Genomic DNA, 16541 nt, shown 5'->3' on the forward strand with positions numbered 1-16541 from the left:
CCGCGCGCCCCCGCCCGCCCCGCCGCCGCCGCTCAATGGGCTCCGGCTCCGCCCCCCTCCCCCCGCGCGATCCCCGATCGCCCTGCACGGGGCCCGGCGGCTAAATTTAGCAACGCCGCTTGCGTCAATGACGCGGCTGCCGTGCGTCAGCCCGTTACGCCCCCCCCGCCCCTCGGAACGGGGCCCGCCGCGTCCTGTGCGTGGATTGGCCGCGGCGGCACGAGGATGGCGTTCCGCGGTGACGTGCAGGCGCTGATTGGCCCCGCCGGGGGCTGGCTGCGTCCGGACGGGAAGTGTCGCCGCGCGGGGAGCCCGGCGGCCGGCGGGTTCCCCCGGGGGGGGGGGTGGGGGGGAGCGCAGCGGGGGCCTGGCAGCGGCGCCGGCACGGGAGGGAGGCCCAGCCGCCTCGGGAAGGGGATCCCGGGCCCGTACGTGTCCGCCGAGTCGAGTCCGCCGAGGGCCGCGCTGGCCGCCGGCCTCCCTTCCCCCGCCGCCCCGGGGCAGGCAGGGCGGTCTGTGGCGGTGCCGGTGAGAGGCCGGTGGAGCGAGAAGCGACGAGTCCCGAGCGGCCCAAAGCGAAAGTGTCGCCGCCGCCGGTCCCTCCCTCCTCGAGGCGGCGGGCGTGCGCCAAGCGGGGCGCCTCGCTCGCCCCCCGGCCCCGCAGCGCCCCGGCGCCCGTCGGCAGAACGCGTGTCGCAGAGCCCGACCGTATGAAGCACAAGCACAGCAAGCAACGGCCATAACGGCCGGCAATGACACTCGCAAACGGCCCGGCTGCCGCTGCCGGCGGCAGAACTAAATACAGCAGCGGGCGCGGGAGGCGGAGCGGGCCGCTGGCGGCGGGGGCACCCAGCGCCCAGGCCCGGGTGCCGCCAGACGAACACAGACACACGCAGGCGGTAGCACGGACTTCCCCGGGGCCGCTCGCGCGAAGCGCGCCCGCTCCCAGCGGGCATCGCCCGCAACCTGCTCTTCGCCCGTGCGTGCTGGAAAGTTTTCTTAAGAATATAAAAAGAGAGGGGGAGGGAAGGGTAAAGAAAAAAAAAAAAGGAGGTAGGGAGAAAGAGAAAAAAGATAAAAGAAAAAAGGGAAAAAGAAAAAAGTAAAAAGAAAAAAAGAAACGTTTAATAATTCATCCTGAAAGTGCCACCTGATTAACCAAGAGCTCTTTCCCCCTCCAGCCACTCCAGGAGAGCGCTGCTGCGTTGCAAAACAGCACAACACGACCGCTGCTGTTGTTAGTAATAATAATAGCAGTAATAATTACAGTAATAGTAATTTTAATCTGTCTCGGGAGCGACTCGCCCGGCTGTGGCGGGCGGCCGGCCGCCCTGTCCCGCCTGCCGGCCGCGCTGAGCGCCCGCCTCATCCGCGCTGCGCGGCTCTGCGCGGCTCTGCGCGGCTCTGCGCGGCTCTGCGCGGCTCCTGCACGGCTCGGCGCGGCACGGTGCGGGCGGGAGCGCGGCGCACACACTGGGGCGGGGGGGGGGGGGGTCAGTAGCGTCAGGCTCCCATGGCGTCACTATTGACGTTTCGCATTCCAGCCGCTCTATGGAGAGGCCGCTAGGGCTCCTCTCACATAAATGACGTTCAGAGAGAGGGAGCGGGAGAGCAGCGCAGAGAGGCGCCTCCGTCCCCTCTCTCCGCGCAGGCACACGCGCACCTCCCGGGGCACTCGCACCGGGGACACGGGCGCAGGTCCCGCCCGGCTCCCGCCGCACACACACAAAGGCACATCGCGGCGGCGGCGGCTCGGCATCCCTCGCCCGCCCGCCTGCTCCTTCCCTCCCTCCGCCCCGGGGACGGGCTGCTGGCTCCTCAGGCTTTTGCAATCCTTTTCCATGCCTCGGGATAACGCACCCTCCGGACCTGCAGCCGCCGGGAGTCTCCGGGGTTTTGTGTCTCGGGTCGTGCCGCTGGACAGCGCCTACATGCGCCTTTAAGGAAGCGGGCACCTACAAACTAGATGTAAAGACGGAACCTTCACAGCAACCGAGTACGTATACGAATGAACGGGAGCAGCTGAGGGAGAGGGACAACGCGACGTGTCCCCACTCCGGGAAAGTTGCGCTGCCGGGGTAGATGCTCGGGAGATGCCGTCGGCGGGCGATGCGGCTCAGCCGACGCGCTGCCGTGCCGGGCTCTCGCTGAAACTTTTCCCTCTCCTCCGCCCCCCCCCTCCCCCCCCCGCCCCCCCCCCCCCCCCCCCCCCCCCCCGCTCCGTGGATGCTCATTTGCCGCTCGGCTTCCGAGCATCCCGGGCGTCTCCGCAACCCCCGCCGTGCCCGGGGCACCGCCGTCCCTCGCAAACGGGAGGGCTGTGGGTGAGAGGAGCGGGAGCCGGAGCCGGTGGTACTAAGGTATTTCTGCTAGTTGTTGTCATGGAAATGATGCTGCCGGCGGCGGCGGGGAGTTTACAGCGCCGGTGATGAATGGCAGTAATTTGTCTCCTTCCTTTAACCGCGCTTGGGAAATAGGTGGTTTTGCTTGCAGAAGTTCGAGCTGTCTAATAGGGGCGGCGGGGCAGGTTGATCTAATCTCACCCCGGGAGAGAGCAGCCCCCCTCGGCAGCCCGAAAGAGCTCGCCCAAGAGGTAATTGCTGGAATGTGACATACTGTATTGAAATGAGACGGGATCTTTGCTCGGCACGTCTGCCCGGCATCTGCTCCTCGGAAATGTGCACTTTTCCCTTCGGAGGTCAGAAGCCGTAACGAGGGGCCGCGGTGCCCCGGCACGGGTGGCCCCGTGCGGGGAGCCAGGGCTGCCCCGCTCCCTGCCCCGCCGCGCCGCTGCCTTCTCCCCCCCCCGAGCTGCGAAACAAGTTTCAGTCTTGGAAAGAGGCGAGAAAGAGTTGGCTTGTGATACTGTGTCGGGGGACAGTTATGGGGACGGCATTATCGCGATACTCTGTCCCGGGCGGAGATGCGGCTCACCTTCGCGCGGCTAGTTAATAACGCTGTTATTTAACTTGCAATTTTTGGAGACGATGGATTACGTGCGAGGGTATTTCCCAGGGAAAGGGCGGAAAACGCTGTTTTCTGGGGGTGGTGGTGGCGTGTTGGGATCGGATTTTTTTTTCTCCAGAAAATAAAAAAAAAGTTTGGGAATGAATCGCTAACTTTTATCCAAGCCGCTTCAATCGATTACATTCTTCGCCCTATTTTTCTCTCCTCCGTGGAGACCGTTGTGTGCTGGAGTCAAGCCCCGGTAAAAAAACAATGGACTAAACCAGACCAGACGGTTCCTTCGGAGGTGAAATCTCACGCGAGCTCGTGGATGTTTGCTGGAGTGACCGTGCGGCTCGGGGCGATTCCTCCCCCCCAAAAAACAAATCGCGAGCTAACCGGCGGTGGAAATCGAGCTCAAAACTTTTTAATTCAATGGAGCTTCCCCCTCCGCGGTCCCTCCCGGGTAAATGAAGGTTTCGAAACTCGCCTGAAGAAGTCACAATCACAATGGAGTATTTCACGGTTTCCTCCTCGTATTACAGGGTGGGGAGGGGTGTCACTCGGGGCTGAATGTAAAGTGCACGGAGGAAGAAAAGAGCTTTGACAAGGGTAGTTATTTCCTCCTAATTTACAGCCCTTACGGCGCTGCGCTCCTGGCTCGGGCGGCTGCAGTCCGAGGGGTGTTGCATGGTTAAAGCGCAGCGAGTGTCTCTAGGTAACCGGCGGCCCGGGGGGTGGAGGAGCCCCAGGGCGCTCCGCGCCGAGCGGGAAGCCGCCTCGCCGGAGCTCGGCAGGGAACAAAACCCTCGGGAAGAGAAAGGGATGAGCTGACAATCACTTAACATCCCGGGAGCTGGCGAGGGGTGGGGGAGTGGGGGGATCAAAGGAGAGGGGAGCGGGGAAGGCAATGGAAAAAAGGACGAGGAACCGGAGAAGGAGTCGCCGGGGAGCGGCTCCCGTGGGCAGGGGCCGGCGCCGCCGCGCATCCCCCGCGCGGCCGCGGAGCCCCCGGGCCGTGCTGGCAGAGCCGGGCGGCTCCTCCGAGCCGGGGGTACGCGGCGGGGCCGCACTCCCTCCCCCGCGCCCACGGTGGTGACCGCGGGGCGTCCCGCGGGGCCCGGAGACGCCGCCGGTTACCGGGCTGGCAGGGTACCCCTCGAGCTCGGCAGGTACCGCGCGTAGAAACTTCCAGCCTGCTTCCCGCCCGTCCCTCCTCCCCGGGAAAAGAAAGTTCCCGCGGGGAAGCGGACGCGCGGGGATGCTTTGCTCCGCTCCTTGGAGTCACCCCGCCCGAGGCTCTCCTCTTGCCTTCCCTAGGCTCCTTGCTCGGGGAACTAACCGGCAGCTCCGCTGTCCCAGCCCTCTGCTTTCTGCCTTTTGTGCGATGCGGGGGCGGGAGCCGGCAAAACCGCGCTCCCCGCCCGGCCGCCCTTGCCCCGCCGCGGGGCGAGGCGAGCGCTTTGCCGTGCGAGCACGGGGGAAGGTGCCCCCGCGTCCCGCCGGGGAGAGGCGGGGGGGCCGCCCTCTGCCCCGCCGGGCACCGCCGCCCCCTGACCCTGCCTTCTCCCCCCGCCGCTGGCGGACAGAGCCCGGGTCGGAAGAGCGCCCTCAGCCGAGGCCAGGCCCCAGACCCGCCTCCGCAGAGAGGTCCCAGCCGGCACCCACCCCGCCGCCCGCCGCCGCCGCCGCCGCCGCCCGCACCTCCAGCCCCACCATTCAGCGCGCAAGATACCCGCCAGGTAAGCTGCCGCTCCGCGGGGCCGGGCGGGCCGGCGCCTCCCGGCAGGGAGGAGGAGGAGGAGGAGGAGGAGGAGGAAGGGGTGTGTGTGTGTGTGCGGGAGATCCTGCCGCGGCCCCTACCCTTCCCAAATCCGTTCGGCATCATCGGTCCCCGGCGTCCCGTACGGGGGCCGAGGGGCGTTTGGATCCCAAATGGATCTGGGCAGCGCTCTTAGCGATGCCGCGTCAGGGCACATGGCGGTGGCAAGCCCCCAGCCCGAGATGTGCCGGAGTGAAGGGGAAAATGGGTGGGATGTTGGCGTCCCTGCGAGGAGCCCAGCTTCCCTGGCGTGGAACTGGGCATCCCGCACGTCGAGCTCTCGCAAAGGTAGCAGAATAACGAGCTCCGAATGTCCCTACCATCATTTGGGCATTGATGACAGGTTGCTCTTCAATGCGCCTCCTGTGGGTATTTGGTGTTCTTTGGGGTTTTTTTTTGTTGGCTTTTTTTTTAATATATTGTTGGATAAAGAAGAAAAAATGCCAGGTTATTTACTTTGCTGGGTAATTAATACTGGTTCCCTAAGTGGAAAAGTAGGGGTTAGAATTAGTCAAGTGTGCTGGCAAAGGGCAAGGTAGGAGGAGTCCTGCAGAACCAGGAGAGACCAGACCTTTAGGTTAGGGATATTTTTTCTGTCCTGAGGTCGAACTTATTTTAGACTTCTGTTTTCTTACTCCACTTTGCACAGAATTCAGTGACATAACCCTGTTATGCTCAGAAGAGCACAGAAAAAAACATAATGATCTGTTTCCCTGAACTCCTGCTCATTTTCTAGGCTAGCAAAAAAGCCTTTTTCCTTCACAGGGCTGTGTATCAACACATCCACTTGTGACATTATCTGTCCGCTCGCTCCGTTGTATTCCTCAGTCAGTTCTCAGTGGAGGTGTGTGGAAGGAATGTCTTTCTCTTTTTACCTGATTAAGCACTAATCACTATGTTTTAACAGGCAGTCCTTTAACAAATGATAATAATAGGACTTGCCATTAAATGTGTGTGCGTGGAATGGCATGGGCAGAAACTGCTAGGGAAAAAAAAGAGAACGGTAGAAAAATACATAAATAACATTGGGAGGCAAGGCTTGTGAAAGGGTTGTCCTGCTTTTTACTTTAAGCATTTGGATTTACAAGCAGGAAGGTCTTAATTTCAGCACTATTTTTTTCTCAGTTTTTAATGTTTTCTGGAGAAGAAGAAAGATATGAATGGTTTGTGACAGGACAATAATTGAAATATCATGCTTAGTTCAAACATGTTTATCTGAAAAGCAGGCAGGAAAGAATTAAAAGTTGATTTAATACAAATTGTTTGGACTCCTGCATGCCAGGCTCAAGTGAATATTTTAAAATAGTAAGTGTAGGGAGTTCTTAAAATACCGAGGAAAACCTCATTATTTTCAAGGCAGCTTTTTTTTTTTTTTCAGTATGAATTGTTTCTCAAGTGCTTTTGGAATACAAATTACCACAATTAAGAAGAGATGAACTGCACTTAATTTTGATATACATTTTCTCCATATTTACTTTTCTCTTCACAACAGAATGTATACTAATTGATGTGTTTTATTCCTCTGCTGTGGAACCAAAACACACCATGCACTTTTAGTTTGGGTTGCAAATATTGGGCTAGAGTCTCCCAGTGTTTAGTCAGGCAAACCTCAGATGGATTGCAGAACTGGGTCCATTATTTCCTGAGAGCAGCAAAGGAAAGAGCAGACTAGTAGGAAATGTAAAAGAAAACCAAAATCAAATCTTTATAGCCAGACACTGTGTTGCTTCAACCATCCCAGCTATTGGTGAACCACATTAACTTTTATGACTAATGGATAAAAACTATTATATTAGCAGCCTCAACCTTGCTTTCCCATGAAAACAGAAACAGAAATACCACATACTTTTTCTCTTACATTTTTGCAATTTTAAGGGTATGTTGTACCACCCACTTTTTTAGGAGAATGTTGTACCACAGATAAGCTTTGAAACTACTAGTTAGGCAGCAACCTTAAATTATTAGCTGACCAGAAATATGCTTCAAAGGCCCAGAGCTGAGTAAGCAAAATTGATGTTTGCAAGTCCTAAGTAGCAAACACTGTGATTTGAGCCATTCCTGTGGCATGCACTGCAGATGCTGTTTCTTTTAAAATAAATATAATTTTTAATACTATGCATTTGATAATCTTGTTTACCCTTCGTGAAAATTTTACGGCACAGTTGCGTGCATACTGAGATAGATTTAGAGCCACAAACCGTTTTCATTCTGCTTATCTAATTCTCATTGACACCTATGTATATTAAGCAGCAGATGCAGGGCAGCTTGAGATGGAGTCTTCTCTCACTGACGCTGGTATAAATTCACGTTGTTCCCGCAACTAGCTGAGAGCTGGCTCCCTAATACCTAATGCTTAGTCGATGCCCCATGCCTATTTCTTGTTGAAAGGCAAAGACTCGAGGCTGATTTATCTGTCGCCTGTCCAGGCCAGAGTGGGAGTCGGGTGTCTAGCTCCGTGACGTGTGGGAAAGCTTCTAGGAAAGACGTTCACAAGGGCCTGGGCCGCAGCCTCAGTGTGCTGGACTTGTTGCTAACGTTGCCCTTTGCCCTCGCAGATATGCCCTGTGTGCAAGCGCAGTATAGCCCTTCACCGCCCGGTTCAAATTATGCAGCTCAGACCTATGCGTATGGCTCGGAGTACAGCTCAGAGATCATGAACCCTGACTATGCCAAGCTGACCATGGACCTGAGCAGTACCGAAATCACCGCCACTGCCACCACCTCCCTTCCCAGCTTCAGCACCTTTATGGAGGGTTACTCTGGCAGCTATGAGCTCAAGCCTTCCTGCCTCTACCAAATGCAATCTGCCTCCTCTGGCCAGAGGCCCCTCATAAAGATGGAAGACACGCGGCTCTCCCCATACCAGCCCTCACTGCCACCCTCCACGGATGAGGGGATGCCCAGCACTTCCATGTACTTCAAGCAATCCCCGCCCTCCACGCCCACCACGCCCGGCTTCCCCTCTCACCAGAGCCTGTGGGATGAGCCCCCGCTGCAGCCCACGCAGACCTGCCTGCCGCCCAGCCACCTGATGGACGCCGCGCCCATGAAGACCGTGCCTCCGCGCTTCCCCCTCTTCCACTTCAAGCACTCGCCCCCCCACACGCCGGCCACGGCCACACACATGTGCTATGACCCTGCCTCCCTGAGCCTGCCCCTGGGCTCCGACAGACCCGCCGCCAGCCAGGCGCCCATGGAGGGCCATTCCTACGGGCTTCACCTGGCCAAAAGGCCAGCCACCTTAGCCTTCTCACCGCTCGGCCTCAACGCAGCCACCTCCAGCCTGATGGGTGAGAGCAGTGGTGGCGGCAGCAGCGGCCTCCCATCTCCACCCAGCAGGAGCTCCTCATCCGGGGAAGGCACCTGCGCCGTCTGTGGGGATAATGCCGCCTGCCAGCACTACGGGGTACGGACGTGTGAGGGCTGCAAGGGCTTTTTTAAGGTGAGAGCTCTGCTGTTTGCTCCCCTCCCTGCTTCCCCCAGCCCCCCCTCCCTCCCCGCCTGCCCCAGCACGCCCCTGCTCCTCGCCTGGGGAGCTCGGGGTGTTGTGTGTCCAGGCTCAGGGCCCCCAGCAGGGCGGGATGGACACCTACCCAGGGTTTTTGAAGAAGGCCAAAGCGAGCCCTCCGTAGGGTAAGAAGATGAGCCAGTCTCTGCTGAGGAAGGGCTGTGGCAGTGAGCTGGGCAAACCACATCTCCGGTCTGCCAGCTTCCCCCAACGGAGCACAGGTCACCCCTCTCTGAGCTATAAACTGCATTTATTCTATAGTGAAGCTCACCTGGAATACGTGCAGCCTGGGTTTTACTCAGTCCCTTGTTCCTGTTAAAACTCATTTTGGAGTGAGAAAAGGAACCCTGATATCATAAAAGTCAGTATTTCAGTGGATGGCAGCAGTGCCGTTTGCCGTGCTGGGGCGGTTGGGGTGAGGAGGGCTGGGGGGTCGGCACCAGGAAGAAACTGATTTCATACACGGGACACCCAAGCGCTTCTGGTTTTACTTGGTGGCTGCCTCATCATTACACTTCAGTTGGGGAGCCCAGTGAGTCCTCACCAGTGGGAAGCTGCTTGCAGAGCAGTGACTAAGCACTGCACAGGCTCCCGGTGCCTGATCGGTAACGGAGAAGGCTTTGCAGCTGAATAGCAACACAAATAACTCACGCATGGCAGTTTCTCAGTGGAAACTTTGTGCTTACATTTTTAAGAACGGAATACTCTCTTTTGCTCTTAGATATGGGTGCTTTGTAATTTCCTTTCAGAAAAATGATTTCAGATTGCAATATTATTTTCAGAAATAGCTTGTTTTCAGTGAAGAACTTGGGATATACTTTCGGTGTGATGGTTCTGGGCAGCATGTTTAAGATTTGATGTGTTTGGGGTTGATTTGTTATGTTCCTTCCTGCAAAGACAGCAGTCATGCCCCTGTTCTGGTAAAAGATGGGAATAAAAATAGTCCAAAAATAGTTGGAGGGAGGGCTTACAAGGTTTTTTTTTTAATTGTAGACAGAGCTGCTAATGTTACTTAATAATAATCCTTCGACAACATGGTAAAATACCCATCTCCTATGTAACTCATTTGTTATTTAAATATAACTAGAAAAAGGAACACAAATGACCTGGAAATAGCAGCTCTTATGGGCCCGATCCAGCTCTTATGGGCCCGATCCTGCACCTGTGGAAATCAGTACCATATCCTTGATTTGGAGTAGTACCTAGATCTTATTCTGCAAAATTAAACAGTTTTCAGCTCCAAAGTGCAATGAACAATATTTGCTGTGTCTTTTAAATTTAGTACATTGAGGCTGTTATTTGAAAAGGAACACAAATTACAAAATAATATTTATCCATTAATTTAATTGCAGTGAAAGATTTAATACTGAATGTTGAATTGATACATTTGTGCCTGCTCTGATGTCTTTCCTATTAATGCCTTGTTTTGGTGCTAAGTTTTTTATTGATGTATCTTTGATTTTGAGTATGGAAACACATAATACATTTTTGCATCAATATTTGTTACATTCTCTCAAGGCTTACCAGGTTTTTACAAATTTTAAATTTATTGTATGGTTTTAAGATCAATTTAAGGTTAGTTAAATGTATGTGACTACAGTATAATTCTGTGGGTTTTTTCCCCAGGTCAGGTTAGCTTTCCCAGAAATATTTCACTACATGTATTTTGTAGGGGTTTCTGGGTATTTTTATTTTTCTCCCTGATGATTTTAATGGCTAACTAAACCAGTTATTGTGGTATTTGACTAACAATAGTGATAGCAAGAGAAGTACATTGGAGATCATTTTGATTTTATTTTAATAAGGTCAGCAATAATCAAGGGAATGAACCAAGTAGAAAATTGTTCCCATAGGGATATTAAGAGCGGAGATAATCTAATCCCCAAAGGTAGATGTGATGACCTGGTAATTTCAGATATGATTTTATCATTCAAAGTTGCCTGTCTCTAGAGACTTGCTTCAGAACAATCCTAGATGATTTTCATTGTCAGCAGCTAACACTAATAAAATTGTTTTTCCTGCAGGCTAGTGTGTTAGGAAATTAATTTTATCTAATTATATGAATTGCACTGTCGCTTTTCATGTTGTAATTAAAACACATTTTGTCAGGTTCTGAGTTGTTCAAGAAACAATCAGTTTACTATTTTTGTGTTGCATTTTCACAGAGAACAGTTCAGAAAAATGCAAAATATGTTTGTCTGGCAAACAAAAACTGTCCAGTGGACAAGAGACGTCGTAACAGATGCCAGTACTGCCGGTTTCAGAAGTGTCTCAGCGTCGGCATGGTTAAAGAAGGTAAGGACTATTGATATTATCGTCCTAGACACTGAAATACGATGTTTAATGAATCTGTGTGTATATGTGTGTGGACATGGATGTCTTTACAATTAATTTTACACTGATGGGATTCATAACTTACCCCCAAATATGTGTATTTATATAATAATGTATTGATCTTCTTCTTTTCACCCATATTATCATATTTAGACTTTAGACCCCAGAGTTCAAGAATAGCAAGGTCACAAGAGGATAATTTGACACTGGACAAAATGTCTCCTTTATTAACTTTGAACATTGTTCGATAATGCTGTTGGCTTCCCTTGTTAGCTTACTGGGGGCTGCACTGGCTTGTGTGCATTTTGACATAGGATCTTGCCTCATTCCCATAAGCTGATTGTAAATATGCAATTAATTTAAATGGAAACCGGATCAACTCATTAGTCCCAATTCTGCAAATATTTAAGTATGTGAGTAATACTCTGTGAGCAGTCCCATTGCGAATAGTAACATGTACAATATAACCTATATAGCATGACCATATTTTTTCAAAGGCTTCAAGAAAGCTGGAATTACTTTGCATATATGACTCTGCCATTTAAAAGGTGCACCATTAGTAGGAACATTATAATATGTGTTTCACCTTCAGTTTTCTTTCAGCAGTAGAGTGAATTAGCGAGCGTGTGTGTGTGTGTGCGTGGGCACACATCCACAGGCACACAGATGTGCTGGAAACAAAGCATGAACACTGGGAACACAGCTGGGCTTTAAGTAAGCAGCTACATTGCTGCTTATGATCATAGGTCTGATGCAATTTTGGTATCGTTTGTGTTCCTTTGCAATCAAAGGCATCGGGAGCATGTGCTGAAAATGGAGATGCTCTTATTTTTCCTGGTCTGGCCACCGCAAGAAAAGCAGGTGTTCATTCTGAACTGTCATTTGCTGGTTTCTTCACAACTGATTCCCTTCTTATTTTTTACCTAGTCGTCCGTACCGACAGCCTGAAAGGGAGAAGAGGTCGGCTGCCTTCCAAACCAAAGAGCCCCTTACAACAAGAACCCTCTCAGCCCTCCCCGCCTTCTCCTCCCATCAGCATGATGAACGCCCTCGTACGAGCTTTAACCGACTCCACACCCAGGGAACTTGACTATTCAAGAGTATGTCTCACTTTTTTTTGCCTGTTTGTTTTCCACATAGAAATGATTTGCAAAATGCATCTCTACTTACCAGTTGTTCTGCTAAAATTGAATTAAATGTGAAATTTGGATGAGGGTAGAAATTTGTCCAGCCAGCCATGTCTTTTCATGGTAGGTGGATGATGAGGAGCAAGAAGGTGCAGTAGAAATTACTGTTAGTAACTATTCGTCATGAGGATCTCAATCACAGTGTTAACTGCTGTATATTCCATGGGTGAGTGACAGAAAAAATGCATGGATAAGTAGAGCATTCTTCCTGCAAAAGGCTGTGCCAAAACACTAGAAGTTACAATACAATCAATTAATCTACCAGATTCAGGAGCCGTGCTCCTACATCCAGTATCTTAATTTCCAGGTTCTGAAGGCTAAAATCTAATAGCACTTCCCTAATATTCATCCTAATAATAACTGGATGGATAAGGCCATTTCTATTGACATCAGTAGGAATTTTGCCATTATTTAAATGGGACCAGGGTCTGGCTTTGAATACTCCGGTATGACTATTTCTTCAGTAAAATTCACATTTGTAAAACAAACCTTTAAAAATTAAAATTCTAAAAAATTATCTCAGCAAAGCTTTACCAGCTTGTTCTCTAATCTATCATATTCACCATTTAAATATTCATGGAATATTTTGAAAGCTTAAAAGCCTGTTCTATAGTTATTAAAATACAGCATTGGGGTGGCTTGTTAAATACATTTTTAGGCAGGTTGATATAGGAAAAGAAAAAAATACAGCTGAGGAAAAACAAGATCAAATTCCTTCCCCTTAATGAAATATGATTAAATCAGAGACTGTAAAAAACTACAGCTGTACTCAGAGAACATCTACATTGACCATTTATCACTTGTTGCTAAGTAATATTTAATACTAAAACATATTTCATTTTAATTATATAAAAATTACATTATTCTATTTTAAACTATACTTACATGTCATTTAGCTATTTTAAGCATACTGTAGCATCTTTTCTTCAAGCTAATCTGTAAGTTTACAATCATATAATTTTCCCAATTATTATTAAGAATCTAGCTGTTCAGTATCTGACAGCCTTTTAGGGGGAGAATGCATTAGCCATATTTACACGTATGTTAAGTTACCCAGAATGTCTCAGGGGGTCATTCTGCAAATACCGAGGTGTGTGATGAGCTGTGCTCTTTGACAGAAATCTGCTGGGTTCCACAGAATTGCAGGCATATAATAGCCCAGGCCATGAAAGTGGTATCTAACCTTGTGTACTTATTTATTTATAGATATAAAGTTCTTCTGTATTTACAAAAAAACTGAATGAAAGCTGTGTATTTTTATGTGACTTTTTTCTTTGTCCTGCAGTAATTATTTCTTCTTTAATGAAAACAGCCCATAGATCTAACTGTTGAACAGTTCTGTTGGATGTTACAGGAAGCATATGATTGACAGTAAATTAATTTAGTCTTGGTAGCTGAAAGATTAAGTGTGATTGTCTTTTAGGACATATTAATATCTAAGTTTTTCTTTAGAATAAAATATGTAATAGTCTGTTATGCTCAGCAGTACTGAAAAGACAAAAATATGCTAGAAGAAATGAATAAGTTCTTATGTTTTTCATAAAGCATACTTACTTTGAAAAGTTAAGGGAGATCAGAAACAAACTATGTAAAAACTGAGATTACCTAAATGAAATATGCTGTAAACACACTGCAATGCTAAAAAAACCCCTTTGAAGAATAAACCTGCACCCGTAAAGACTAATCTATGGCATGTTCGGTTAGGCTGTGACCCTGCTGAGCACCACAAATGGATAGGTAGGGAAATCTGGCTTTGCAGTCCGTCCTAACACTTCTGCAGGCAAGACCTCAATGTTTAGAATGGTCTTCATGTTTACAAGCTGTAATGTCTTGACTGTCTTAAAAATACTGATAAGAGTTTCAGAGAGGAATGGGTACCCCTTCGTGCTAAAAAACCCTATACACACAAAAAAAGGCCAAAACCCAACCCCAAAAATAAATTACATAAGCTATGAATTTTCAACCAAAACAAGGTTGGAACCAGTTCTGTTCAGAACATGGCTACTTTTCACTTCAGCACTGGTTTTAACTTACCAGTCCACAGCAATGGTATATTTAGGTACTTGGTTTCAAAAAGCAATTACTAGGAAGAGAATTTGGTTTGTGAACTCCTTAAAGGCCAGGGGCCGCAGTCTGGTCTCACACCTGTTTTACTGGTACAATTCCACTCCTAAGTAAGCAAGATGAGAAACAGACACTAAATCTCGCTGTCCTTACTCATGCAGAATAGCCACCAACTTAAATAGAAATGTTGCCTTTTTGGAAGGAGAGTGCAGCATTTAGGTAATAATATTCCCCCTACCACCCCCCCCACCCCCCTTCCCCAGCCACAAATTAAAGCAAATATTGGGGCTTTTGGAAAAACAAGCGTAGCTCCTTGTCTGCGCAGAGGAGTTACTGTCAGGCTTTTGCAGCTGTAACAGCTGATGGAGATCTGATGAAAGCAGGCAAGGGGTAGAGTTATGTTGTGCTATCAGGCTTCCCAGCATCAGCCGTTCTGAATCTCTTTAGATATACCATACAAGTTAATGTTGCTTCCTACACGTGCAGCCCCCTCCTTGAGTAACAGTTGGGTTTAATGTAATTTCCAAGGGAGCTCTGAGTGAGGGAGGAAAGGCAGAGCTTTTTCTTCTGGTTTTCTCCTGGTGTGACTCCAGTTTGTACAGGGCAGGTTAAGAAGTGCAGATCAGAGCCTTTCCATACTGTGGCCTCCTGACCAAGGGCAGACTTACCAGCTGTCTCGGTTGGAAGTTAGGTCAAATATCACCTTTTCTCAAAGAAATAGCCACAGAAAAAAGCCACAGATTTTGGTGCATGAAACAGAACCATATGTAATGATTATGGTTATTTATATACTTGTAAGTATGTTACAAGTAAATAATACTTTATTTTAGCTATTCTTTGTAAGTGCTTACTCTTTGTAGTAAGCAGTGACATTGCAGCAGCTAAAAATTACACAATTGCATAAATTTTTTTACCTTTCCTCTAAAATTGCTCTTATGGGATAAGCTATAACAACAAATACAGGTTATATATTTTTTAAATGCATTTAATTAAGTGCCCCACATGGGCCGTACTGTAGCATTCACAGTTACGTGACATAATGCAGCATTCAGCTTCATTAGAAAATGTTAAAACTTTGCCTTACTTTTGCCAAAGGAATGTTTTATAAATACTTGGAACAAACTAATACCTGGCATAATTATGCTGACTTGTGATGAGTTATATTTAGAATGAACTTAGGGTAGTATCTTTTTTCTTTTCCTTTTCTCTTCCTTCCTCTTCACTGCCTAAAGGATCAAGAAGGTGTTTTGCCTTAACAGTACCTATGGTGAGGCAGGAGTTCCCAGCAGCCTGTTTGGTTTCACCATGTAGAAAGGAGTTATAGTGAGCCCTGTGCAGCAAAGCACATCTCCCAGAGCCAAGATGCACACTGTCATGGCTTGCTCTGCAGCTTCATTTTAAGAGGGTTCAGAATATACAAGGCCTCTGAAAAACCGTATGATAATTTGCCACCCACTAATCACCCCAGTGCATCTTGCTGCAGTCCAGTGCCAGGAGTAGTTAATTCATACTGGTTGAACATCCTCAAGTGCTCCACGCAGATGGGGGACTGAGCACGTAAATGGTGCAGCATACTGCTGCTCCCCATCCTTTCTGTATTTTGGCCTCTGTGTGCTTCACTGTCACAGGATCCTTCAGAGTAGCTGGGGCAGAATTTGTCTCCACATAAACTTTATAAGAGGGATCGCATGTGTTTCACTAGCTGACCAGGCATGTGAGCTGGAGTTTACCATGAGAAACTCGTGCAGCTAGTGTTGGGTAGGCAGAACCCAGAGTTATTCAGGGTAGCACCAGTACCCCAGATATGGCCAGAGGTCTCCAGGATTGCTGTGGTTCTCCAGGAAGTCAGTGACTCTGACACTGTGTCCGTCGTCCCTTACCTACCACCAGCAACCAGCTCCAACTAGGACAGGCAGAGTACAGGACACCTACTCGAGAAGTTCTGCTTGCCGCCTCCCTCTCTTTCCTGCGTTCAGGTGACTTTTGGGTTGCAGTTAGGAGCTTGGGTGGTATCTGCAGCCCAAGTGGCACACCTGTAATTAGGTCCTCCCAGGCTGCCAGTCCACTGTTACTGATTGGGAAAGAGATGTGGGTCTTTCTGCTTCCACTCTGGCTTGGGGAGTTGCTAGGAAGCCCTTTAGGCTGATGGGCTCAAACCCTAACTGCGTGTAGAAAGTTGTTCCCAAAGGGTGTGCACACTTCTTTCAGCCATGGGGACCATCCCAACCTTGCCTGGGCTGAGTCCCAGAGAGAGGGTGCATATGAAATCTCTCCCAGAAATAACCCACCAGATGTCTGATGATGAGGAGGTTACAATAAATGCCAAATTATTCAGTTCCTGCTCAGAAACGCAGCAGCACTTTCCAAGTGTAGAATCGGACTAAGCCACGAAAGCTCCTGTTGTATTTTCTGCCAAGAGAGAGAGAGAGCAATGTCACGGGAGTGACAAGGATCCACTGGTGAGGAAGTAGGAGATAGCGGGGAGGGAGCTTTCAGAGGGTCATGGGAAAGCTGAGCCTGTCGAATGGTTGTCTGGAAGAGTTATGGCCGCATAAGCAGGATAATAGGTTCTCCTGGACCCTAAATGCTTCTCTTTGAAGGATAAGAGGTGATATGGGGCAGCTGTTTTACTTTGAACCAATTCTGTATTCAAATGAAGCAATGCTGCATGTGTCAGATA

The 16541-nt window shown here is 49.5% G+C and overlaps 1 protein-coding gene across 2 annotated transcripts in view; it reads left to right on the forward strand.

Moving 5' to 3' along the window:
• Positions 1 to 1516: 1516 nt before the first annotated feature.
• NR4A3 (nuclear receptor subfamily 4 group A member 3) overlaps positions 1517 to 16541 on the forward strand; it is a 29064-nt gene continuing 14039 nt past the window's right edge. The window contains exons 1-5 of one of the 2 annotated variants that reach the window (XM_055800385.1): positions 1517 to 1996; positions 4536 to 4688; positions 7324 to 8210; positions 10442 to 10571; positions 11538 to 11710. In XM_055800385.1, coding sequence (XP_055656360.1) covers positions 7326 to 8210; positions 10442 to 10571; positions 11538 to 11710 — 1188 coding nt within the window. In that variant the 5' untranslated portion in view covers positions 1517 to 1996; positions 4536 to 4688; positions 7324 to 7325. Of the gene's footprint in view, positions 1997 to 4535; positions 4689 to 6213; positions 8211 to 10441; positions 10572 to 11537; positions 11711 to 16541 lie in introns of those variants that run through there. The other variant, XM_005231125.3, reaches the window with a different exon arrangement.

This window comes from Falco peregrinus, chromosome 3 (genome assembly GCF_023634155.1).
Source record: "Falco peregrinus isolate bFalPer1 chromosome 3, bFalPer1.pri, whole genome shotgun sequence".
NCBI classification, from domain to species: domain Eukaryota; kingdom Metazoa; phylum Chordata; class Aves; order Falconiformes; family Falconidae; genus Falco; species Falco peregrinus.